Here is a 26,574-nt window from a genome sequence, read left to right as displayed (position 1 = left end):
ATGATCTTCTTTCTCCTTGTTTCAAGGTATTTATAGAAATTGGTCAGAGCTATAACCATTTGCTTGTGTTCTACTTATTTTGTGCTTGTTTGTGCTTGTTGTTTTATTCCGATGTTTTAGAAACAGTTGGCCCTTCGAATCTAGAAATAATGTTATGTATTATTAAATCATGTTTCAAGAGTTGTCCCCAGGCTTTTATACATGGAAATGAGTTTGTAGCTATCCATAGTAAGTAGTATTTGTCTGGGAGCTTAAACGTAGAACTAGAAATGTTGAGTAAAGAGTTCAAAGTGAAAGTGAGTCACTGGATTTCCGTCGCCTCTTTTTTGATGCCAAGAAATGTCACCACGCACCACTGCTTTCTTATGCTCTGTATAATTAGGAAATAATGTCTGTGTCAAGCTTTCTTTACATTTGACTCCATCGTGATCTCATTTATTTCTCTGAAACACTGGAGAATGAAGTTGGGACAGTTTGGATTTTTTTTTTTCTCTATTCATTTTTTACTCAATTTCTTCATTTCTTTAAGATTATAAAACAACTTAACCGTTCTGAGGCAGAAGTCATCCTTGGAGTGACTAAATGCCTTTTTTAAAAATGTGCTTTTTCTTAAATCTATTTCCATGACTAACTAGGGCTTATCTTTTCTTGAATATATGTCTGTACTCAGAAACTACTAATATTCATTATGATTTGTCTTAAGCTAAAAAGGCAAAGGTTTTAGAGAAACATGCTATGCACTTAAGAACATGAGTTGGATACACTTAAGCAGGAGTTGCTTTTGCAATTTCCAACCGAATTTATTAATGATAGTTGTACGTTAACGGCGGGTTTTCTGAAATATGGTTTATTTATTGTCTGTGCGCACTATCTGTTGATGAGTCATAACTTTTTAACTTGCCGATCGTCTGTTTTCTACCTTTCCTGTTGGTTCAGCGACATCGGGATTGGTCAGTCTCAGGATGACAGCATAGTCGGATTAAGGCAGACCAAGCATATCCCGACCGCGCTGCCCGTCAGTGGAACCTTATCATCCAGTAACCCTGACTTACTGCAGTCCCATCATCGCATTTTAGACTTCAGTGCTACTCCTGGTAAGCATGGCCCACACTGCTTTTGTTTTCTCGTCTTTTTTTCCCCTGACATAATGGTAATGCTGTGTGTGTCTCTCTTGGCATGGCATGGACTCTACCAGATGCTAAAAGTCAGGATAAAGTGTAAATTTCAAACAGCTGGAACTGGTTCATTTTTATTCTTCAGACCAATTTGATATGCCCATGTGCAAATGAATCTCTCTGAACTTGCATTCTCTTTCCTACAATGAAGTTAACACGTACCATGCAGGTGTCACCAGGTCATGTTAAATAAAGAGTAAGAGACATATTTTCAGTCAGCTTCCTGGGCTCTTCAATGTAATAAAGATGGACTTTAGTTTTAAATTTTTCATTTTCTGCTGCCAACCTGACAACCATCATGCTGCTGTTATGACCTGATCTGTTTGCCTTTGTCTGTGGGTAATGTGGTTATCTTTAGGGCCAAATGTGTTCATGCAGCATGCCTGTATATTGACTTAGTGAATCTTTGCAGGAGGGTTGAAGTAAGGGAGAGATGACAGTTTAGCATTATCTTCTCTAAGGAGACGTTTTCAGGTTGCATTCCGTAATGGTGTTGCCAGGTACTGAAATCCTTTCTACTGACGGATGGCTCTTCTTTCCCCCAGACTTGCCAGATCAAGTGCTAAGGGTTTTCAAGGCTGACCAGCAAAGCCGATACATCATGATCAGTAAGGACACCACGGCGAAGGAAGTGGTCATTCAGGCCATCCGGGAGTTTGCTGTGACCACCACCCCGGATCAGTACTCACTCTGTGAGGTCTCTGTCACACCAGAGGGAGTGATCAAACAAAGAAGACTTCCGGATCAGCTTTCCAAACTTGCCGACAGAATACAGCTGAGTGGAAGGTAGACGTCGTCTATCCTGTTGGATTTCTTTACCCCATCCTTAAACCCACATCAGAGTCTGGTGAATGCTTTCTGAGGGTTTTTAAAATAAGTTGCAGATTAAAAGCAAGATTTTCCCCATTCACCAAGCATTGCCGTATCAAAGGAAATGCACACAGTAGAGACCCCTCGCAAGGATCTCTTAGGAGCTCGTGCAAAACAAGGGCTCTGTGACCTGACCATTGTTCCTGTCGGCCAGCGCTCACGCTCCCGTAAGGACACGCAGAAGGGCATCTCCCTTCTCCTGGGAGACGCACCTTCACAAACATCTTCCACTAGTATCCTCTGTCACCCGCTCCTGCCTACCGGACTTTTCCAGGAGCTTCGTTTGTTTACGCGGAGATGTCTGTGACAGTGTGGCTGGCTAAAGCTGCCTGTTATTGTTCATGACACTATGAAAAACCCTTCTTAACTCTGGAACCAAACCTCATTTGCCTGAGGGTGTGGTCTTCTGCTGCTTGGTTTTCAGAGCGCTTATATCACACAGTACTCGTAGGAGAATATTGTATGGGATCTTGTCAGCCTCTTGCTTGGTGTTTCCATTGATAAAATGTAATTGATAGCCTCAAATCACAAATAAGGGAAAGTTGAAAAAGTAGTTCGGTTTTGGCTCTCTTATAATGACTAGATTCTGCACTTACTGAAAATTGTTTTCATAAATCACGTTTTTTCTTTTTTTCTCGCCGTATGGAGTGTTTCATTGTATTCTTGACTTCTTCGTGTTATGCATCTAAACCCGGTTTAATTCATTCAGAGCTTCTGCTTTCTTGCTGTCAACTATAACGTCCTTTGTCTTCTTCACTTTCAGTTTATTCCCAGCCCTGACACTAGCGGGCAGGGTTGTTTTAGGAGGCCCATTGTCTCGTTATCATTTGAATGTACATTGACCTATCTGTAATCATGGTGGAGTTCTCCAAATCTCACTGAGGTGCAAAGTCATGATTCACAGTCAGTACTCAAGAAAATTACAAATGGATTCACATCGTGGGCTTCATGAGTAATCAAAACTGAGAACGTGAAATCTGTGAGTGTCAAGGCCCCGAGGTCTGTGTCTTCGGCGATATATCCAGAAGGCCAGTTCAGCAGGACCACCCTGCTCATCCTGTTTCTTCCTTTATGGAATCTGCCTTAAGGAGAGCATCTTTGTATAAAATCGGGAAAGAAAAAAAATCACAGGGCAAACATCTGGATTCTGTTTTCGCCAAGTCACTTAACGGAGAGAAAGGAGCGCTAACCCCGAGTTTTCTCTCTACAGCGGGCGTACATCTTTGCGAGCCTCCGTTTCCTCATCTGACAAATAGGAATAATACCTGCCCCACTTAACTTGGAGGGTTTTCATGAAAATCAGATATTTGAAAGTTAAAATCTATTTTAGGATTGTTCTCCTCATAGGATCAAATAGAGGGAAATAGCTTATAGGTTTCTTTGGTATTTGAATAAATAGGTAAACTTGGATTGATCAATCTTTCCTGCTTCCTTCCGTAGAGCTTTTTTCATTATTTAAACTGATAATTTTTAACATTTAGCTATTTTCTGTCCTTTTTAGCAAAAAAAAAAAAAAAGGTAATCTAGAAGGCAGGGAAGGACAAGACAAAATGGATTGCACCTGGTACAGATGCAATTCCATGTGATGCGTTAGTTTCTGTCGGTGGCTTCTGGGCCGGGTTCTGTGATCTGGTGACCGAGGAGCCGCTGCCTTCTCTGTCTGTCCTTCCATCATTCAGTGGAGTGCTCTCACCACCGTTCAGTAGACAGCATTGTTCTTTCAAGGAGTATCGTGAGACTGCTGCTTAGGCTCTGAATTCTGTGTCTCTCACAGGTATTACCTGAAAAACAACATGGAGACAGAGACCCTTTGTTCGGATGAAGACGCTCAGGAGTTGCTGAGAGAGAGTCAGATCTCCCTGCTGCAGCTCAGCACCGTAGAGGTGGCCACGCAGCTCTCCATGCGGAACTTTGAGCTCTTCCGCAACATCGAACCCACTGAGTATATAGATGATTTATTTAAGCTCAAATCGAAAACCAGCTGTGCCAACCTGAAGAAATTCGAGGAAGTCATTAACCAGGAGACGTTTTGGGTAGCCTCTGAGATTCTGCGGGAGACGAACCAGCTGAAGAGGATGAAGATCATTAAGCATTTCATCAAGATAGCTCTGCACTGCAGGGAGTGCAAGAATTTTAACTCCATGTTTGCAATCATCAGGTAAGAGCATATTTGCCGTAAGGTTCGATTCAGTTCGCAGATTTAAAAAATGTATCAATCCCTGAAAACCATAGACTCTGTGTGAGTGTAGTAGTTTTTAATTGCATCATATGGAACAATTCTTTTTCTCTGAGTCCTAATCTTAATCCTTAATTTAAAATCTCTTGTAATGGATGGACCTAGAGATGATCATACTAAGTGAAGTAAGCCAGACAAAGACGAATATCATATGATATCGCTTATATGTGGAATCTTAAAATATATATATATATATAAATGAACCTATTTACAAAACAGAAACAGACTCACAGACGTACAAAACAAATGTATAGTTAGCAAAGGGGGAAGAGGTGGGGGAGGGATAAATCAGGGAGTTTGGGATTAACATATACACACTACTATATAGAAAATAGGTAACCAACAAGGACCTGCTGTATGGCACAGGAAACTCTCCTCAGTATTTTGTAATAGCCTATAAGGGAAAAGAATCTGAAAACGAATAGATGTACTCTTTTTATATATAGATAGAATAGATATATAGAGATATGTGTGTGTGTGTGTATATGTATATATGATGACTCACTCTGCTGTGTACACCTGAAACTAACACAACATTGTAAATCAGCTATACTTCAAAAAAAATTCTCTTTTATGCTGATTTAAAGCCCAGAAAATCTATATTCACCACTTCTTTAGCTCTGTGACTTTGGGCAAATTATTTGAACTTCTCTGAAAGTCAGTTTATTTCTCTATAAAATAACAGTGACCCAAAGAGTTATCAAGTAGACTAAATGACATAATGTATGTGGAGTTCCAGCCGGCACAAAGCAGGGGGATGCCTAGTAAATGTTACTTTTCTTCCCTTTTAAGTGCTTAGAGTGAGGGTGGAAGAAAGTGCAGACTGAAACAATGAGCAATATTGATGTTGATGGTGATGATTCAGTTAGTCATTTTTTCTGTCTAGGAGTTTGATCATTCTCTTATTGGTTTTTTTTTTGTTTTTTGTTTTTTTACTTTTTATTGGCGTATAGTTGCTTTACAATGTTGTGATAGTTTCCGCTGTACAGCGAAGTGAATCATTGATACGTATACATATATCCCCTCTTTTTTGGATTTCCTTCCCATTTGTGTCACCACAGAGCATTGAGTAGAGTTCCCTGTGCTCTACAGTATGTTCCCATCAGTTGTCTATTGTATACGTAATATCAATAGCGTATGCATGTCAATCCCAATCTCCCAATTCCTCCCCTGCCCCCTGCTTTCCCCCTTGGTATCCATGCATTTGTTCTCTACGTCTGTGTCTCTATTTCTGCTTTGTAGATAAGACGGTCTATACCAGTTTTTTCAGATTCCACATATATGCGTTAATATACGATATCTGTTACTCTTCCTGTTCTTATGGCTTTTGTTTCATGTTGCTGCTCCAGGATATTTGTCCAGTCTGTTTTATCAGACGGCTGCTTGGCACCAAGCACTTTATGTATGGAGATGAAGCAACGAAACACAGCCCTGCCCTCAGGACACCTGACATTCCAGTTGTTCTGTTCACAGAACAGACCAGGAGGGTGTAAAGGGAAGAAGAGTGAAACCCCTCGGCCCTGTCCCTGGGTCCAGCTTCAATTCTCGTTACCCAGAAATATTAACGCTCTTATGAATCCTGTACCTTGCTCTGTATTCACAGCATTCACACAGAGCTGTTACACGTTAAGAAATAAACAACATGCTCTTTTACTTACTTCGTAAGGATGCGTCATTTAATTTTATACCGCTTTTCTTTTTTCCCCCTCAGCGGCCTAAACCTGGCACCAGTGGCAAGACTGCGAACCACCTGGGAAAAACTTCCCAATAAATACGAAAAGCTGTTTCAAGATCTCCAAGACCTGTTTGATCCTTCCAGAAACATGGCAAAATACCGCAATGTCCTCAACAGCCAAAACCTACAGCCTCCCATCATCCCCCTGTTCCCGGTGATCAAGAAGGATCTCACGTTCCTCCACGAGGGTGAGTATAAGTACAAGTTGGAAGATTTCTGTCTCCACTTGTGGAAGCATAGGGTAAATGCCACGTGATTCCCTTTTCCTTCTTTGCCAATTACAGGGAACGACTCCAAAGTCGACGGGCTGGTCAATTTTGAGAAGCTAAGAATGATTGCAAAAGAAATTCGTCACGTTGGCCGAATGGCCTCTGTGAACATGGACCCTGCCCTCATGTTCAGGACTCGGTGAGTGTGTCACCCTCAGCAGTGCTCGCGGGGTTAGAGAAGGTTGAGCTTAGAGCCTCCTAGTAGATGAGAAGATTTTGAATAGGCCCGCCTGTAGCATGGTGAAATGTACCAGGGTGTGTGGGGAATCTCCGTCGAGCTCTGATTTGGAATGACTGTCTGATTCCACATCCAGTGTGCACTGTGGGCTGTCAGTGAAAACAGTTGGTCCCTCAGACAGTTTTCATTGAACATGAGGCACAGCTATTTTTATTTTTCAGAACGCTGACTTGCAGAGCTACAAGGTGTAATTGATAGTATGAGCTAAAATATATAAACAATCCGAACAGTATTGTCTCACCGTCCACACAAGGGATTTAGCTGTCAGTGCAGCCAAAAATGATGAATCCAGTGAAGGAGAGAACAAAAGCCTTTAGAACCAAATATTTACATATGTTTGTCTTTTGAGCCAGAAAACTGTTGCTGGTCAAGTTGTGTGTGTGAGAAGGTTTGTGGGCTTCTAGTACTGCTTATCCAGAAGTCTAGTCCTTTCTTTCTGAGCTTGTGATCTCTCTGTCTCTCTCTACACCCATGCTTCAACCTCCACGGCTCTCACTTACAGGAAGAAGAAGTGGAGGAGTCTGGGGTAAGTGGCGGGGACACTGCACACCCACACTGTTCTCGTCCCGCTCGTGGCATTGTTTTCTTACCCGCTGTGTTTTCTGATGCTTTGCATTTTTGCATTTTTTCTTAACCCTCTTGCTCTAGCAGAATTTCAGTTGGCAAACTGACTTCAAGTTTAATCTACTGGGGCTTTTGCTTTTGAGGTCATGACCCAAGAGAGCTGTGAAATGATTGATGATTGTTCTGGGGAACAGTAGGCCAGGCCTAGTCCTGAGCTTTCAGAAAGACTTTATTTTAATATAATCTGTGTGTTTTGAAATGAGAAAAATCTAACCTGGGGTGAGGGGAGAAAGGATGTCAGAAGGAAAAATTGTGCAGTTTAAATACTATTGCACAGATTTTTGAGAAGTAAATATATGTAATACAAAAGGTGCCCCTCGGTGTTAAAACTAAATTTTTTACAGCTCAACTAACTACTGTTTTCATCCTATAAATCAATTCTTTCCAAAAATAATTCTTAACAACTCATGTGCTAGTTTCCATACATGTGTTTTCACATTTGCATGACCATTTTATTAACAGATTGACCATATTACTTGACAAACTCACTACATTTAACCCAAGCAATAAGGAAACAATCGTGAACATTGTAATTTCTTTAAATTTATGTAAGACATCCTCTTTAGGAGAAAAAAAATTAATGCCACTCTTAATGATTGCAACTGTGTGTTTATTCTTGCATGAGCTTTTACATATAATCATTATTACTTGCTGGCTTCTACGAGAGAGCTGCCTTGAATGCTCAATAGAGGCGAAAAGTAGAATTTTCTAGTTGGAACAGAACAAGTGCCAAACAGATATGTGTATGTAGAGTGTATGTAGGATTCTCTTTAAACGTGAAAAAAAATTTTTTTTTGATCTGTATGATTCTATATTCCTTTGTAAAGTTTACTTACCAGAATGAGGCATGTGGCCTTTTGAACGTAGACTATTTGTAGGAGTCTCGGCACGTTTCCAGTAGATAGAGTGATCCCATGCTGGAGCGAGCTGCAGCTCTACCTTTTCGTCTTCCAGGTCTCTCAGCCAGGGTAGTACAAACGCAACAGTGCTAGACGTTGCTCAGACAGGTGGTCACAAAAAGCGGGTGCGTCGTAGCTCCTTTCTCAATGCCAAAAAGCTTTACGAGGACGCCCAAATGGCTCGAAAAGTGAAGCAGTACCTGTCCAATTTGGAGCTGGAGATGGACGAGGAGAGCCTTCAGACGTTATCCCTGCATTGCGAGCCGGCCACCAACACGCGTGAGTCTCTCCTTAAGGCGGCCGCCGGGTCCGGCTGGAGTGCAGATTGGTTTCCTGTGCCGATAAAGCAGGGCTGGGCGCAGGGGGACCTAGCATCCTGAGACACGCTCGCCTTTCCCTTGAAGGCGGCTCTGGGGACCACGCGGCGCTGTCCCGGGCTGAGCCCCGTGCCCAACGGGGTTCGCATGGGGACCACGACACCGTAGGCTTCTTCGGGGTGACTGGCTTTGGTTTCATCCCGACGCAGCCAGAGCGCCGTCAGGGGACACAGGGGCAGGTGCAGCTCCCATTTGCATCCCTTGTTTTCTCACAAAGATACTTGCCAAGGGATGGGCAGCCTGGGAGGGGCACAGAGCTAGGTGTGCTGGCTGCCTCTGACCCCCTCAGCCCGGCCGGCACTTGGCAATGAGTTCAGCTACTGTGTAAGGCAGGAATTCTCCACAGGGAACCACAGCTCAGCCTAATGTGTAGCTCCCCGGCCTTTGAAAGTCCGGCCAGGCCAGAAATGGGGGCTACTTTCTCTTTCTCGGCATCCATATTTGTAAGACAGAGGCGTTTTCCATTTAGGACACTTTGGGGTCTTTTATGGGCAAGTTTGAAGATACCGTCTACAGAGCTTAAATGTTAGATAATTTGAGAAAGATTCAGGTTATCAGACTTACCCAGGACACTCTTAAAGCGCTGTGTGTCATGGCGAAGAGTTTGTCCTCAAGGGGCTGATCGGTCTGAGTTCAGATCCTGTTTGTTCCTCGTACTAACAGCGTCACCTTAGGCCGGTTACGTGAGCTCCGTCACGTGTAAGATGGAGGAAGGAAGTCACTGAGTTGTCTTGAATATTAACACACTTAAAATACAGCATCTAATTGCCCTGTTAAATTGGCTTGCTTTCCATCTGCCGTGGAATTATACACTCAGTACGATACTCAAGGAGTATTGGCTGCTATTAGCAACATAGATAATTCTACCCCATTGGAGAGAGAATTTGATAGTGAAAAGACGGCAGCTAGTATCATCTACTAACTTAAAACTAAGCTCATCTATGTCAAGACATTTTGGGTGCCATTTTAGAAAAATAATTCCTAATGGTCTTCCCGTTGTCGCTTGTATAATAGATTTGTGTTTTTCGTAGACATACGTACAGCGTACTGAGCTATCCACATTTTTCGTTTCTTTTTAAATGTGGTACTTGAAACAGTATCGTCTCTCGAGACGGCTTGTTTCATAAAGTGAATCTTGGTTCCGTCGTGCCTTCTTTCTGTGACGGAGGTTCTCCCCCCGCCCGCCCCTGTTTCTCTCCTTTATCTATGGGCCACAGGGGAAAAAAAGATACATATTTCAGTGTTCTAACTGTGGGAGATGCTCATGCGGTTCTGAAAGTATCCCGTGTGTGGCCACTAACCTCTTAAACTTCTCGTTCTGTTTTCACGCCGAACAATTACCAGTGCCTAAGAATCCCGGTGACAGAAAGCCTGTCAAGGCCGACACCTCCCCGGTGGCCCCGAGGGCAGGGCTGCAGCCGAAGCCGCCGCCGCAGGCTCCGCAGCCGTCACAGAGGCCCAGCCCGGGGCTGCAGCTTCCCGCCGTGCCCCTCTATCCTTCGCGGAAGAAGGTGCCCCTGCGGGATCTCCCGCCTTTCGGTAGGTGACTAAGTTCGCGCACACTTTTTTTTTCCCCTCCTAATTTACTGTTATGTGAATCACTACAGTCAGTTCATCTTTGACAAAGGAGGCGGGAACATGCGGCGGGGAAGCGACAGTCTCTTAGGCGGGTGGTGCTGGGAAAGCTGGACGGCCTCGTGCAAATCAGTGACGTCGGGACACACGCCCTCGCGGCTGGCGCAAAAGCATAAACTCACAATGGCTCACAGACTTCAACGGAAGGCAGGACACCATGCAACTCCTGGAAGAGAACACAGGCAAAACATTCTCCGACGTAAATCGTAGCAGTGTTTTCTTAGGTCAGTTTCCCAAGGCAATGGAAATAAAAGCAAAAAATAAACAGATGGGACCTAATGAAGCTTACAAGCTTTTGCTCAGCAAAGGAAACCGTAAACAAAACGAAAAGACAGCCCGTGGGCCCTTCCCTGGTGGCGCAGCGGTTAAGACTCCGCGCTCCCAATGCAGGGCGCCCGGGTTCGATCCCTGGTCCGGGAACTACATCCCACATTGCATGCTGCAACTGAGAGTTCGCATGCCGCAACTAAGGAGCCCCCGAGCTGCAACCAGGGAACCCGCCTGCCACAACTAAGACCAACACAACCAAATAAATAAATATTTTTAAAAAAAGAAGAGGCAACCAGCGGTCTGGGAGAACATATTTGCAAACAATGTGACCGACAAGGACTTAATTTCCAAAATATACAGATGGCTCGTATAACTCGACAACAAAAAAACAAACAACCCACAACCCTCTTTTGGCGCTATTCATTCACTGCCTGCTTCTCAGACTAGGAAACGATACTTATCGCGGGCAACTTCATCTGGTATACCTGAGTGTCCCTGTGCTTGTTCCCTCTTTATAAGACATGAATGTTCACAAAGTTAAACTTTACTTTTACCAGTGGGAAGGACTGTTTTCATAGAGCATCTCATTTAATCATGCTCGTTTGTCATAGCGGTGGGAGCAGAGGCATGCCATGGGGAAATTATGCTATTACTCATTTAATTTGTAACAAGTACAGAGGCTGTTTTGTTCATATACCTTGTTTAAACTAGCTTTGCCTTATGATCAATGAGTTGCTGGAATTTAGGCAGAATATTTTTAAGTGAAATGATTTGTCTGGAGGCGAACTCTTATTTGTTGAATCATTGATTCTGTAACTTGGGAGGAAAATACAGTCAGTTCGTGAATGTTAAAGGAGCCAAAGCAGGGACTTCCCTGGTGGTCCAGTGGTAAAGAATCCGCCTTCCAATGCAGGGGATGGGGGTTCAATCCCTGGTCGGGGAATTAAGATCCCATGTGCCGTGGGGCAACTAAGCCCATGAGCCACAACTACTGAGCCCGTGTGCCACAACTACTGAAGCCCGCGCGCCTAGAGCCCGTGCTCCGCAACAAGAGAAGCCACCGCAATGAGAAGCCCGCGCACCGCAGTGACGAGTAGCCCCTGCTCGCTGCAACTAGAGAAAGCCCGCGTGCAGCAATGAAGACCCAATGCAGCCAAAAATAAAAAGAAAGAAAGAAATATTTACATTGTTCCCCCTATCACAAATGAACTGAATTAGTGTTCCTTTGTCCACTGTTTTTTTTTTGTTTGTTTTTGTTTTTGTATTATTTATTTTTTGGCCGCACTGTGCGGCATGTGGGATCTTAGTTCCCCGACCAGGGATTGAACCCGTGCCCCCTGCAGTGGAAGCGTGGAGTCTTAACCACTGGACCGCCAGGGAAGTCTCTCCACTGTGTTGTTAATATTCTTATATTCCCAAGTCCCCTGCAAGCTGACCTCTATTGCCTCTTTTCTGTCGCGCTTCTGATATGGACACAGCCTGTTAACCCCCATGTAGGTGCACCTGATGGAAAGCCATTCCCGCCCCCCTTCCCCAGAGAGACTCTCTCTCCAATATTTTTAGGCCTATTTGAATTTATGACCTTTAGAAATGCGGATGGGATAGTCATGTGTCTTCTTAGGATAGTTTCACATTTAAAGTCACAGAATATAAAATAGTAACTTAGAGATGCTGATCCCACCCCCATTCATGAAATAAATTTTGTCTGAATACTTCCTGCATTTTTACTTCAGTGTCTTCGTCATCCCTAGAACTACTTTTGAAGTGGAACAGATTTTTCTAAGGCATAGATAGCATCTTCACATCCATCTTCACTGTTTGAAGGCAGCACTTTTTGAATCTGTGTATGATGCCAGCTTGGAAATCTTTTCCAAATCAGAGCTATTCATTCGTGTAGCTTTAGTGTAGCTGGTATTTTCATGTGCCCTGTATATATCAGTATCTGCACATGTAATTAAAAGATTGCTTGAAAAACGATTTTTAAAAGATTGTATTAAAGTAGTATCGAACACTTACAGGTGTTGAGGTGAAATGAAGAATTAAATCTTTGTTAAATTTCATTGCCTCCTTTTTAATGGATTCTGTTAAGTCTGAGAACATAAAAACTAACATTCACTGAGGTAGTGTCAACCTATAATGCCTTCCCTCAGGTCTCTTTGTTGTTCAGATGAGGTAATTGAGAGTGCCTCATAATAAGGCTTAGTAAACATCTCTTAATGTGACTCCCTCATTCCTAAAAGTAAAATTTTAGGGGAAAAATCACCTGATATTGGCACGTGGAATCCTTTTTCTTCTGCCCTACATCATCCGACTTGATCCTGCACTTGGCGCTGCGCTGGATGGCTCCCCCCTCCGCTCCCCTTTACCGCACTCCCGGGAACCTTCCGCGGTGGCTTCCGGGACCCTTCTGGGACCCGGCACTCTCTGGGTCCCCTCCTACCTTCTCTGTCATCCGCTTACTGATCAAATATGAGCCTGATTTCTTAGCGCTCCTTCAGTCTCTTCTCACTACTTCCTTTTTGGCTCTTGGCTCTTGACTTTCCTTCCATCACTCCCACGTCCCATGAGCTAACTTTTCCAACACCACCAGAATACCTGTTTCCAACCCAAACTTGAGTTCTGATAAATATTCTGAGCTGCACCGCTCTCATCCTAACTCAAAGTATTTCCAGATCGTCTCTTTGTTTCTTCATCGCTGTCTGATGTATTGTTGAAGAGCGTGTTGGTCAAGGTTTGGAACCCAGAGTGGCATAGCAGCAGCAGCCTTTCTAGTCCTCGGCAGGTGTCAGCAGACACACGGCGGGCACCTCGTGCCCCCTGTGAGCTCATTGTTTACACGGGCAGAGTACAGAGACCACCGAGCCTGGAAACAACCTGCAACGACATGTGACATGCAATCTTAACACAAAAAAAGTGTTTTTGTTTTTCACGGTAGTCTTTTCAGTCTTGGAAATGCATATTGAAATCATTTTCTTTCTCTTACAGGTATAAACTCTCCACAAGCTTTAAAGAAGATTCTTGCTTTGTCTGAAGAAGGGAGCCTGGAGCGTCACAAGAGGCCAGCAGAAGACACGATATCGAACGCGTCTTCCCAGCTCTCCTCCCCACCGACCTCCCCGCAGAGCTCGCCAAGGAAAGGTGACTGGATGACTCCTCTTCTCCTTCATGGGGACCTGTGCTTTCAGCTGTGATAAATTCTAGTTAGAGATTACATCACTTCTGACATTAGAGTCGTTTTAAATGACCTTGGGAATTCACTGGTGGTCCAGTGGTTAGGACTCCACGCTTTCACTGCCAAGGGCGTGGGTTCGATCCCTGGTCGGGGAACTGAGATCCTGCAAGCCGTACTGTGTGGCCACCCCCCCCCAAAAAAATAAAAGACCTGATGTGTAACACCCAATGGATTTTTTTCCCCCTCAGTTTATAAATTCGGAAGAACTTTTTAATATTATAGTTATAAATAAATATCGTTAAGCTTATATAACTATATAAGCCCTTTCAAAAATTCATTTTTTTACTGATTGTAAGTGTGGAAATAATTCTTTTTATACTAACAGTTGTTCTAACTAAATATGATTACATAGCATTCATCACAGAGTAGAGGCCTATAAAAACATAAGAAAAACTAATATCTTCCTGATTTATCTTTCATTGTGTTAACATGAGTCTTGATTATCTTTTTTGTTGCCATCTTGTTTTATTTTTAAGGAGATTAAATTTTAGGCACTCAAACTCTCCTTGTGATATTAATGCTTTCTTATCTTAAAATACTAGATAATTTTCTGCTGCATAACCTCAGGGTTACTTTCTCCCCTACCCTATAATTGAATGGGCGTTAAGTAAGCCGGTAATAAACGGCCAGGACAGTTTTCACTAGACAAGGCCAAAGAGATTAATCCACTGTTAGATTTCACCGGCACAACAAATACCTTTCCTGCTTTACTTTTTAGCTGTCTCAGACATGTGTGCGTTCTATGTGGGTATCAGTCTCTAGTCCTTGTTCAGTGGGTGCGTCTGAATTCTTCTCTCGTCCGTCGTTGGGTGGCAGTGGCGGTCAGCTGAGATCGTTTGGCTGCGGGCAATTGGACTAAACCAGCTCCCCATCTTCTCGTGGAAGTGAGAACAGTAACAAGAATTAACAGTGCACCACGGACCTTACGGGATAGGTGGGCCAGCGGGAAAGAGAGGGGTCATCTCATCAGTTGAGGAAAATGGGGCGATTCCTCCCCATGCCACGTGCTCCACCTGAGGGATTCTTTTTCTAGAGATTTTTTTTTGGGGTAGACTGTTCAGGGAGGGTTTGAAATCTTGTCTGTCAGAACTTGCACTGTGGTTTAAAAGAAGACATTTCATGGATGAACACGTGAAATCTTATCGAGACCTGTGCAACCTTTTAAAAAAATAAATCAGGAATTCATAATTTACTGAAAGGATGGGGAAGTACTGTTTAGAGAGTAAATTAGCAACATTTAGGTGCTCTAGATGGCATTTTTTTGTTAGGTTTTCATTGTGTACATATAATCATATAAAATCAGTATTTTAAGTAACATGAGATTCTTAATAATGTAAAAAATAAATGAATACTGAGAAAGGAGATTTGGATATTTTTGTTAAAAATGTCAAGACAAGCCTCTCTTCCTTTGTGACTTTCAGAATTATTTTTAGCAACAAAGAGTTAAGGGTCCTTCAGGCCAAAAAATGGACATCTGTTTAGACATAGTGATGGTCCAGGGAGAAAAATGGAGATTTTGTACATTATGTTCTTCAAAACAATTGGCTTTCATGTGATTTATCCAATATATTATTAATGTTGAAAAATTAAATGGCAAAAATCCAAAGATATCTTCTTCAGGTCTTATTTCTTATTCATACATGTCCATTTAAAATTATAATGCAGATCTTTCCAGTGGAGTTATTCTATGCTGTAAAGTTCTAAAAGTGAAAACTCCATTGAAAACAAAATTACTACTGACTTTGCAGTTTGAGAAAAAAACATACTTTCAAATATCATCCTAGTCATTCTTCAGTTTCGTTTACATAGACTAACATAGTATAATTTATAGTTAACAGAGCAGGGTCGAGTCGTGCCGTGATCCAGTCTGCAGCAATTCCTGGGTCATACAATGGTGAATTCTTTTTTCCTCTCTAAAGTGTCATTAAACACACTAAACTGCATTTGAGTAAAACTTTACTGTAGCTCAGTCCCCAAGTAGAGTGTTTTCTCCCCAGTTCCGTGGTGGCATCTGTGGCCTGCATTCTGGTTTTGCTTCTACTGGGGAGGCGTCAGCTGGACGCCGTGCGCCCTCGGTGTCTAAGGAGTGATGTGTTTCCCACGCAGGCTACACTTTGGCTCCGAGCGGCACCGTGGATAACTTCTCAGATTCCGGCCACAGCGAAATCTCCTCACGGTCCAGTATCGTCAGCAACTCCTCTTTCGACTCGCTGCCCGTCTCGCTGCCCGACGAACGGCGCCAGAGGCCATCGGTCGGCATTGTGGAGACCAGCCTGGCCGCAGGCCGGCTGGAGAGGCGGCCGGCGGGGGAGCCCGACCAGTGCAGCCTGGGGTAGGGGCTCGTCCGCGGGCTCGCTCCCCTCTCCCGCGTGTGCGGGGCAGGTTACAGGACGCCCAGGGATGCTCTCCCTTCCCGGTTCTGATGTTCACCATTTCCCGATTACGAAGCACTGTGCAGACTGCTTTCCCAGTGCGGTCTGTCCTTCACTGGGACACATTTGCTCTGCGCTGAGGGCAGGGGGTGACCCAGTCCAATGAGCTGCTTTCCCGAAATAGTCAGATTGTAGTGAGCACTGTAAGGAAAGTGCTCCTTTCTTGTAAGCAGCTGATTGCTCTTCTCCCCCGTGTTGGTACTGTGGTGACGTCACAGGGGAGGAAACGGGACAGGGCCGAGTGGCCACTGTCTCTCAGTCTGGTGGAGCCTAATCCTCTTCGCGGAAGGAAAGGAAGCCGCCTTTCCAGGAAAAAGTGGTTGGGTTTTAGCACAGTTATTAGTTACCAATCTTGCCCTTTCCCCTCCCCTCCCCTCCCCTCCCCTCCCCTCCCCTCCCCTCCCCTCCCCTCCCCTCCCCTCCCCTCCCCTCCCCTCCCCTCCCCTTTCCCTCCCCTCCCCTCTCCTCCCCTCCCCTCTCCTCCCCTCCCCTCCCCTTTCCCTCCCCTCTCCTCTCCTCCCCCCTCCCCTCCTCTCCTCTCCTCTCTTCTCCCCTCCCCTCCCCTCCCCTCCTCCCCTCCCCTCCCCTCCCCTCCTCCCCTCCCCTCCCCTCCTCCCCTCCCCTCCCCTCCCCTCCTCCCCTCCCCTCCCCTCCTCCCCTCCCCTCCCCTCCCCTCCTCCCCTCCCCTCCCCTCCCCTCCCCTCCCCTCCCCTCCCCTCCCCTCCCCTCCCCTCCCCTTTCCCTCCCCTCTCCTCTCCTCCCCCCTCCCCTCCTCTCCTCTCCTCTCCTCTCCCCTCCCCTCCCCTCCCCTCCCCTCCCCTTTCCCTCCCCTCTCCTCTCCTCCCCCCTCCCCTCCTCTTCTCTTTATTATTTTTTTCTCTTTGTTTCCCATTGGCCACCTAGGTCCTGCGCACCGCTGTCCGAGAGCCGGGGCCTGTATGCTGCAGCTACAGTGATCTCTTCTCCCAGCACAGAGGAGCTTTCCCAAGACCAGGGGGACCGAGCCTCACTTGACGCTGCTGACAGTGGCCGAGGGAGCTGGACGTCGTGCTCCAGCGGCTCCCATGATAACATCCAGACCATCCAGCACCAGAGGAGCTGGGAGACGCTCCCCTTCGGGCACACTCACTTTGATTATTCAGGGGACGCCGCAGGGTTATGGGCGTCGAGCAGCCACGTGGACCAAATCATGTTTTCCGACCATAGCACAAAGTATAACAGGCAGAGTCAAAGCCGAGAGAGTCTCGATCAAGCCCAGTCCCGGGCAAGCTGGGCCTCCTCCACGGGGTACTGGGGAGAAGACTCGGAGGGGGACACGGGCACAATCAAGCGAAGGGGGGGGAAGGACGTTTCCCTCGAAGCTGAAAGCAGCAGCATGATGTCTGCGACCGCCGAAGAAGCCAAGCCCGTCGCCATGGCTGCCCACGTGGCCGTGCCGCCCAGCGCCACCAAGGGGCTTATTGGTAAGCTGACTGCGGGCTCTGGCATGTCTGGGTCGTGGCTGCACCCTGACTTATTTCAAAAGTAAGAGCATGTGTTTGCGGTTCTTCTCCTCATTCTGCCCCACCCATTGCCATGTAGGCCTTCCAAGTTAGCAGTGCACTCAGGATTTTGAAATGAATGGTGGTTAAGGGCCCAGGTTCTGTGGTCAGGTGCTTATAAATACCCTGCAACAGTCAACCTTCCATGCACCGTAGCTGTCGGGGTCAGTAGCTTGTCCTCATGGGTGTTACCTGCTCCAACGTTGATCTTCTCAGCTGAAAATTATCAGGAAGGATGGCCATTCTCTCTAGAGGAAGAATATTTTTTTGTTTAATTGGAACTGTTTTAAATGTTTTACTTTTGTATTTTGTTCCCTTGAATTGTATGTAGAACATTACCCTTTGCATATTTAAAAATCTTCTGTCGACGTTTGTTATGCAGGTAAATGTTTCTGTGCTAGACAAATTCCCCCTGCACAGGATAGAACAAGGAGGAGGGTGCAAGAGGTAAGGTAGTGAGTAAGAGCCTGCGAGTCAGGCAGGCTGCGGGTTTGAATCCCTGCTTTGCCACTTTCCCAGCTTTGTGACACTGGGCAAGGCACTAAACGGTGTCTGTTTCCTCGTCTGTAAAATGAATTTAATAATTTCTACCAATGCAGTTGCTATGAGGTTTAAACGAAGTCTCTGCAAAACACTGGTGCCTAGTTAGCAATTCATAAGTACATGAAAGACACTATCACTTCGCTGCTGCTGTTTCTGTTGTGAAGTCTCTTATGTTCCTTTAATGCTATCGGGATATATTCTCTATGGCATGTTCAACGTCTGTATAATTAAAGTGTAGGGATACATCATAGGATACAGAGTGAGAAATTCTGGAATATAATCTTCACAGACATCACTTTTATTAGTAGGGAAATTGTAGTTATTTTATCACGTAGTCATGGGTGGATGTCGAATTTAATATCTTTCCAAGATGAATAAGGAGAAAACAGTTAACACCTATTCTTAGGTTGCAATTTTTAAAGCACTTTTTTTTTTAATTGAAATATAGTTGATTTACAATATTGTGTTAGTTTCAGGTATACAACAAAGTGATTCAATTATATATATATTTTTCATATTATTTTCCATTATAGGTTATTACAAGATATTGAATATAGTTCCCTGTGCTTTACAGTAAATCCTTGTTTACCTATTTTTATGTAAAGTAGTGTGTATCTGTTAATCCCAAACTCCTAATTTATCCCTCCCCTCTTTTCTTCCCTTTGTAACCATAAATCTGTGAGTCTGTTTCTGTTGTTGTGTATAAATTCATTTGTATTATATTTTAGATTCCACATATAAGTGATATCATAAGATATTTGTCTTTGTCTGGCTTACTTCACTTAGTATGATAATCTCTAGGTCCATCCATGTTGCTGCAAATGGCAATGTTTCATTCTTTTTTATGGCTGAGTAATATTTCATTGTATATGTGTACCACATCTTCTGTATCCATTCATCTGTTGATGGGCACATGGGTTGCTTCCACATCTTGGCAATTGCAAATAGAAAAGCACTTTCTTTAACAAACTAATACACAGAATTTTTATTGCAAAGGAAAGAAGAATGATTTAAGTTCCTAACAGTTGAGTCTAGAAAGTTGAAGATAAGAAAACTTTGCTTTTACTTGCCTTTACAGATTCATGTTTTAAGTCATGAAATTAATATAAAAGGACTTCAAGAAAAATACATACCTCACATACACATGGTTTTAAGTTTTGAAATTTGCATCATTTTTTTGTACTATTCTTTCAAATTTATTGATTCCCTATTTTCCGAAGTGAGGCCCAAGACTTGAAAGTAACCTGGGATTGATTCTCTGCCTGGTGAGGGTAGATGGCCCAGCAAAGAGGGACAGGCCGCCTGGCCCCCGGGGCAGGGAGAGGGGAGGGAACCGCTGACAGGCACCACTCCCGTGTTGCAGGCGTGGGACTTGGGTGCCGCTCTGTTCCCTTTGCTCCGTGTTTCCAGTAAACCCCAGGGTTGGGCGTTAGCCTGGTTACTGCGTGACAGGTAGAGTCGCTCTGCGGCGACCCGGTGAGAGTTACAGGTGCTTAGATTGCTTAGTCTTGCCTGTGCCGCCGGAGATGACCCGGTGCGTGGCGGGCTTGGTGCGCGTCCCCCCCCCCGCCGGCACCCCGCCCGGCGCGCAGCCCCACGTGCCTTTCACCGCGGGCGCAGCGCTGTTCGTCTCGGTCCTCCCCCTTCCCGAGGAGCGCACGTGGCCTGGGCCGCGCTCCCCGCGATGCTCACCGCGGCGCCTTGTCTCTCCCTCCCGCAGCGAGGAAGGAGGGCCGCTACCGGGAGCCGCCGCCCACCCCGCCGGGATACGTGGGCATCCCCATCACCGACTTCCCCGACGCCCACCCGCACCCCGCCCGGAAGCCGCCGGACTACACCGTGGCGCTGCAGCGCTCCAGGATGCTGGCCCGGCCGGCCGAGACCCCCGCCCCGGCCGGCGCCAGGCCCGCCCCGCGGCCGCAGTGGCACCGGCCCGGCGACGACCCGCGCCCCGGCCCCTGCGCGCCCCCGGGCCTCGCCGCCGAGGAGGACGGTACATGCGCTTCCCCCAGAGGCCCTGCTTCCCGCCCGGGGTTCCGCGCCCGCCCCCGGCCTCGGTGCCAGCCGTTGGGCTGCGTTTTGCTTTTTCCGAAGTGGCTGGAGAAGTAACTAAAGATTGCGGAGGGGTCCCCTGTAGTACCGTGTGAGCCTGGGTGCATTTCCCTCCTAATCCTCGGTTTTCTGGGGAAATGCTGTGAGTCCCAGATGAAAGTCTGGTGGAAAAGCCCACTTCTCTAGAGCTTTCTTGCCTTCTCTGTACGAGTCGAGCTGGCCGTGCTGGGGTGAGGTTGAAGGGGGAGACCATGCCCCCCCCCCGCCCCCGCTCCTGCTTTTAAGGTTTGAGGTTAACATGTTTTATTCTGGAAATAATCATTATAGGAAAAAGCAAAACACAATTCATGAAAACTACTTACAGTCCTGCCTCTTGCAGATAACTTCCATTAGCATTTTGTCATATATCCTTCTAGACTTTTCTATATGTATAGGCGTGTATATTATTTAAGAAGTCATATGTATTTTATAACTTTTTTCAATGAATTTATCATTCATGAGTTTCCAGTCAGTAAATATACAATGTATTTTTATAGTGGGTATGTATATTTAAAGATGTGCATCCCATATACTTTATTTTAAACTTTTCTTTTTTTTATAAATTTATTTTATTTATTTATTTTTGGCTGTGTTGGGTCTTCATTGCTGCGTGCAGGCTTTCTCTAGTTGCGGCGAGCGGGGGCTACTCTTCGTTGCGGTGCGCGGGCTTCTCACTGTGGTGGCTTCTCTTGTTGCAGAGCACGGGCTCTAGGCGCGTGGGCTTCAGTAGTTGTGGCTCGCGGGCTCAGTAGTTGTGGCTCGTGGGCTCGAGAGCACAGGCTCAGTAGTTGTGGCACATGGGCTCAGTAGTTGTGGCTCGTGGGCTCTAGAGCTCAGGCTCAGTAGTTGTGGTGCATGGGCTTAGTTGCTCTTTGGCATGTGGGATCTTCCCGGACCAGGGCTCAAACCCATGTCCCCTGCATTGGCTGGTGGATTCTTAACCGCTGCGCCACCAGGGAAGCCCCTTAAACTTTTTTATTATTATTAATCATTAGGTAGAAAAAAAGTTGAGGATCTTAGGTGACCTATACTAAGAGAACACAGCTGTGGTATTTTTATTTAGCATGTCGGTGAACATGTTCTCTCTAAGCACAAGAAAACGACTTGCTTGCTTATTGATTTTTCTTTTGTTTCTTCCTTTCTTTCGTGGTTGTGTCGGCAGAAGATGAACAAGTGTCTGCGGTTTGAGGCACGGGCTTCTCTGCGCCCGTGTCGGCCACCCACAGGAGAGCACAGAAGACGTCCCCTAGCGTCAGAGCCTTGGGACTCACACTCTGAGGATGGTGGACCAGTTTGCCTCCTTCCCTGCCTTAAAAGCAGCGTGGGGCTCCTTCCCCCCTTCTTCCTCTCCCCTTTGCATGTGAAATACTGTGAAGAAACCGCCCTGGCACTTTTCCGCCTTGTTGCTTGAATGCACAGCGCAGCGTCTCCAAGCTCCTGTGGCTGCCTGCCACGTCACACAGCATCATTCCAGACTCCAAGGTCATCACCACCCATGAGTCACTCTGGCTGCACTTCTCCACGCCTGGAAGGAGTTTTTAAAAAATCTTCCTTTTAGATTTCGATCCAGTCCTAGCACTTGGTTTCATTGGAATCGTGAGAACAGCCAGCCGTGGAACTACTTGGGGTCTTTAACCCACCAAGGAAGACAAAGGAAAACAATGAAATCCTTGAGTGCAGTGCTTGTCCGCTTGTTTACAGTGCCCTCCTCCGTTTTCTGGGTTTTTTTTCTTTTCTTTTAAATGAGTTTAAAGATTGTGTTCAGAGAGTAAATATTATATCCATTTAATGATTTTACAGTATTATGTTGAACCTCTAAGTAGGGTTGCCAGCCGGGGTTTCTCAAAAACCAAATATGCCGGACAGGGTGTGGTCACACCAGGGAGAGGGAAGGCTGGCCCACGGCCCGCTTCCTGTGCCCTGGCCGCGCCCGGGAAGTGCCCTATCCTGGAAGCGTGAGGTGTTAGCCAATTACCTAGATCCCAAGGCTCCCGGCCCCTCCTTCCCCAGGGGCTGGGGCTCTTCTTTACAACTGTTTGCACATGGCCGGGGAGGGAACTGGGACTCTTGCGTCCTGTGTCTGAGCCTGTGGAGCGCAGGGCAGTGTCACCCGAGGGCGTGTTCTGCTCCATCGAGACAGACGGCAAACCCCATGTTTTCTTTTAAATTATGTTTCTTTGATTTCTGTTTATTTAGTTTTAGGGATTCTCTTGCTTGTTTTCAAAGAGAAACGTTTATAACTGGATAGCATTGCAGTGAAAGCAGCCCGGGGTGTTGGCGCTAATGCTAGCTGTTCATACTGCTCTTTCAAGACAGCCTCCCCGTATCGATCAGTCGCCATGAGGGAATAAACAAGCCTTTAACGTGAAGATGATCAAAAGATCCAAAACCCAGTGCGATCCGCCAGCCTTTGTTTGCAAGGCGGGTCGGTCGCCGAAGACTGACCCTAAGTGGCTTTACGGACGCCGAGACGGAGAAGGCCTGAGTGTAGCAACCACGTGTTCACAGCTGCTATTAACCCCAGAAGGACTGAGATGACCCCTCCGGTCTATTTTTGTGTTGTTTTTGCACAGACTCCGGAAAAGTGAAGGCTGCCAATCCGAGTAGCACTCAGATGTGAGGAACTGCTGGTCTTGGATTTTTTTTCCATTAAATTCAGCTGATCATATTGATCAGTAGATAAACGTAAATAGCTTCCAATTTTAAAAGTCAAATTGCAGTGTTTTTTCACTGTATCAAAGCAATGTCAGTGCTTTATTTAATAATTCTCTCCTGTATCATGGCATTTGTCTACTTGCTTATATAGTACATTATCAATGATGCATTTGTAATTTTACATGTAAGATGCATTATTTGCCAGTTTTCTTCTCTAGGCTGTGGACCTCATGTGCATCTAGAAAGACAGAACTCTTGCTCTACACAAGTTGCACAAATGTTATCTAAGCATTAAGTCACCGTAGAACATAGTAGGAGTGTAACCTCAGTTCGCTCTGTGATGTCAAGTGCAGAATGTACAATTAACTGGTGATTTCCTCATCCTTTTGATACTACTTGTACCTGTATGTCTTTTAGAAAGACATTGGCGGAGTCTGTATCCCTTTTGTATTTTTAATACAATAATTGTACATATTGGTTATATTTTTGTTGAAAATGGTAGAAATGTACTATGTTTATGCCTCTACGTCCAGTTTGTACAAGCTGGAAAATAAATAAATATAACATAATGCCTTGCCTATATTCTTAACGACTCGTGCATGCTTTTTCTTACTGAAGCGTAAGAAAGCCCTTGGATCTCACTGCAGGAGCGAGTCCACAGGGCACTGAGGGTAGACCGACGATGTCGCCTAAAACTGCCCAAATAGCCTATCCTTTTAGGTAGCTTTCTGTTGATTCAGAGAAAAGAAATTGATATCATTCATGTTAACAGAAATTAATATCATTCATGTGTCCAGAATTCATAGTGTTTGAGATTCAGTGAAAAATTATGTTACCACTATGTATCTATTGAATACATAGCATTTGTCTCTGCCCAATTTCTTTCCAATAAAAATCTCTATGGGACATAATATTTTTGATTCCCAATATACATTCAAGATCCTGGCCACTAAGTTAAGAGTACAATCTAGCAAGTGATTTGGAATTCTACATCAAATATCATTGTTCTGTCTACGAGTCCTAATGCGTGGTAGGTCTGAATAATATTTTGGTCTATGAGAAGGGCACTTATATTTAAAAAGGTGAGAATCAGTTAAGCAGCAACCCTTTCGAGCACATTTTGAAATCAAGGATTATTTCTTATCCTCAAGCAGGCGTTAATAAAAGTCCCGTCCATCACCCACTCGGAAACCACAGAAGGCGGAGTGGCAAGGATGTGGAAACACGAGCACGAAATGTGAGGAAATGTGAAGGCGTCTGGAAAGATGGCAGGAGTTCAGTCCTGATGCTAAAGGGAAAATGGCCAAACTTAAAACTCTTCCTGAGGCATTTGTGCTATCTTGGTGAGTAAATTTTGAAAATCTGGCCACCAAAACAGTTTGGAGAATGAAAACCATTCCTGTAGCTTCAGCTGTACCTGTTCAGAATGCAGGTGCCCCGTGTGGACACATGTGTTCCCACGTGTCTGCCTCTATCATCTGTTCACTGTGAAACCCTTCGCTCAGGGAAGCCCTATCACAACAGCAACCCGTGCTCTCCTTAAATTTCTGTCATTGAAAATGCTTTTCTCTAATGTGTGTTTTTTTTTGTTTTTGTTTTTTATTTTTGGCTGTGTTGGATCTTCGTTGCCGCGCATGGGCTTTCTCTGGTTGCGGCGAGTGGGGGCTACTCTTCGTTGCGGTGCGTGGGCTTCTCATTGCGGTGGCTTCTCGTTGCAGAGCACGGGCTCTAGGTGCGCGGGCTTCAGTAGTTGTGGCTCGCGGGCTCTAGAGCGCAGGCTCAGTAGTTGTGGCGCACGGGCTAATAGTTGTTCCGCGGCATGTGGGATCTTCCCGGACCAGGGCTCGAACCTGTGTCCCCTGCATTGGCAGGTGGATTCTTAACCACTGTGCCACCAGGGAAGCCCTCTCTAATGTGTTTTGAAAAATATTAAAGATCTGATGTTTTGAGGAATTACCTCTTCATCACTTTTTGTATTCTGCTAAAAATAAAGGAGAATGACAAATCAGCCATGATGCCCGTTCTTATGCGGTTATGTTTTAGGTTACCTTTAAGTAGCAAAGACTCCACTTCAGGTTTGTAAGAAGTATGTGTTCATCAGATGTGATCAGTGGTAATGACAGAGTTTACTCTGTGTCATGTTAATAACAGACGTTTGCCACGTTGTAGGAATATTACGGAAAGCCCTCCTCCCTAATCAAAAAGACTATAAACGGACCTGGTTCTGTTTTCATACATGCAGGTTAAAGCCCTCCAAATATTTTCCTCAGCTTTAACTCCTTCCCTCTTCTGGGAGGTGTAGAGTTTATGCTCATCTGTACTTTAATATATTTGATCACCAAGCCACTGATAATCTCTCAAAACGTTCTCGAAGGATGCAAGCTGCTGAAAAAGTGTGTATCAACACACCTGGTAGGTCTGTGTGCTGATGTATTTCTCAAGGAATGTGTTTCTCACTTCTGTTTGTGCCGAAGAAAAAGAGGAAGCTCTCTGAGTCCTTGATCCCCTGTTATCGTTCTCCTTGAGAAATAGCTTACTCCAAGAATAAAGGAAGTGTAGCACTGAGGGGGTCAAGCTGTTGATTGGAGAAGCGAATGATCTTGCAAATATTCACAAAGATTGTCAGCCAGTGGAGGCTGAAAGGGGCAGTAATGGAATGGAAATGAGTAGGACAGACTGCAGCCGAGGGGCCAGGACCCTTCAGAAAGATCTTACAGTGAATGAGGGTTTACCCAGTTGACAGGGAGACAGAAACACTGACTGGAACAAAACAATAATTTGTGAACTGCACTTTTTTCAACATGCACATCTCAGCCAAGGACAAGGCAAGCGCAATAAAACTCCTGCCTATGTTTTGAAATGATACTTGCCCAGTTAATTTTTACAGAGCCATGGCCACGTAACAGGGACATTTATAGAAGCGATCAAAACGTTGTATGCAAGGTTAAAGAATCTTAGAAAAGGCTTTATTTTATGGGGACTCAATACAATCCTAACCATTTTCATTATGGGAAAAATTAAGCATAGAATATAGTATCTGAAGTAAATTTACAAACGACTAATTTTTATAGAAGAGAGAAACTAGTGAAATAAATTCACTGTAGGGTATTCAACACTTCAAAAGTCAAGGCTTCCTTTTTTTTTTTTTTTTTTCCCTGTAGCTAGTTTAATAAAATTTAGGAAATTTTCATAATATTAACTCTGACCTAACACCGAGTGGTTGACATGCGGTGTGGCCTGATAGGAACCAATGAAGTAAAAGTATATCCCAGGATTTGAGGTTTTCCTTAATTTATATAGATTGGAACCTTTTTTTCAAACAAGACTATAAAACTGATTTAGGATCAAGTCAGTGTCACATGTAGCATGAAGATGAAAATATGTACAAACCTACCAGGTGTAGTTTAATGAGCTAATTTCACTTGTGTGCACTTCCTGTGATCCAGGCACTTTTCTTGATGCCAGATATTTACAGATATCACTAAAGTGAACCAAAGTGACTTCCAATTATAGCCGCCTTTTGGCTGAATGTCTCCCATTTCTCAGACCTGAGAGGGGAAACTTACTGAGTGATCCCAGGATCATAAATGAGTACCTTATCAAGCAGCCTTGATCACAGCTAGATCAAAGATATGAGATGCCTGGCCCACGAGCTGCCAATCCAGGCTTGCTAGCCATCTAGAAGAAGGTCCTAGAAGGAGCATTGTGACCGTTAGGGAAAGTAAACCAAACTGAACTCATCACATTCTCTT

The 26,574-nt window shown here is 45.0% G+C and overlaps 1 protein-coding gene across 7 annotated transcripts in view; it reads left to right on the top strand.

Annotated features, from left to right (window-relative positions):
- RAPGEF2 (Rap guanine nucleotide exchange factor 2) overlaps positions 1–26,574 on the top strand; it is a 248,568-nt gene that overhangs the window by 219,170 nt on the left and 2,824 nt on the right. For 5 of the 7 annotated variants that reach the window (XM_061192646.1, XM_061192645.1, XM_061192652.1 and 2 more), the window contains 13 exons: positions 937–1,094; positions 1,721–1,961; positions 3,820–4,203; positions 5,993–6,204; positions 6,301–6,424; positions 7,026–7,049; positions 8,102–8,325; positions 9,768–9,962; positions 13,314–13,466; positions 15,667–15,892; positions 16,896–17,455; positions 19,797–20,069; positions 21,330–23,336. In XM_061192646.1, the coding sequence (XP_061048629.1) occupies positions 937–1,094; positions 1,721–1,961; positions 3,820–4,203; positions 5,993–6,204; positions 6,301–6,424; positions 7,026–7,049; positions 8,102–8,325; positions 9,768–9,962; positions 13,314–13,466; positions 15,667–15,892; positions 16,896–17,455; positions 19,797–20,069; positions 21,330–21,355 (2,800 nt within the window). In that variant the 3' untranslated portion in view covers positions 21,356–23,336. Of the gene's footprint in view, positions 1–936; positions 1,095–1,720; positions 1,962–3,819; positions 4,204–5,992; positions 6,205–6,300; positions 6,425–7,025; positions 7,050–8,101; positions 8,326–9,767; positions 9,963–13,313; positions 13,467–15,666; positions 15,893–16,895; positions 17,456–19,796; positions 20,070–21,329; positions 23,337–26,574 lie in introns of those variants that run through there. The other 2 variants (XM_061192647.1, XM_061192649.1) reach the window with 2 other exon arrangements.

This window comes from Eubalaena glacialis, chromosome 5 (assembly GCF_028564815.1).
Source record: "Eubalaena glacialis isolate mEubGla1 chromosome 5, mEubGla1.1.hap2.+ XY, whole genome shotgun sequence".
Taxonomy (NCBI): Eukaryota; Metazoa; Chordata; class Mammalia; order Artiodactyla; family Balaenidae; genus Eubalaena; species Eubalaena glacialis.
This window is presented reverse-complemented; position numbering and strand designations above follow the sequence as displayed.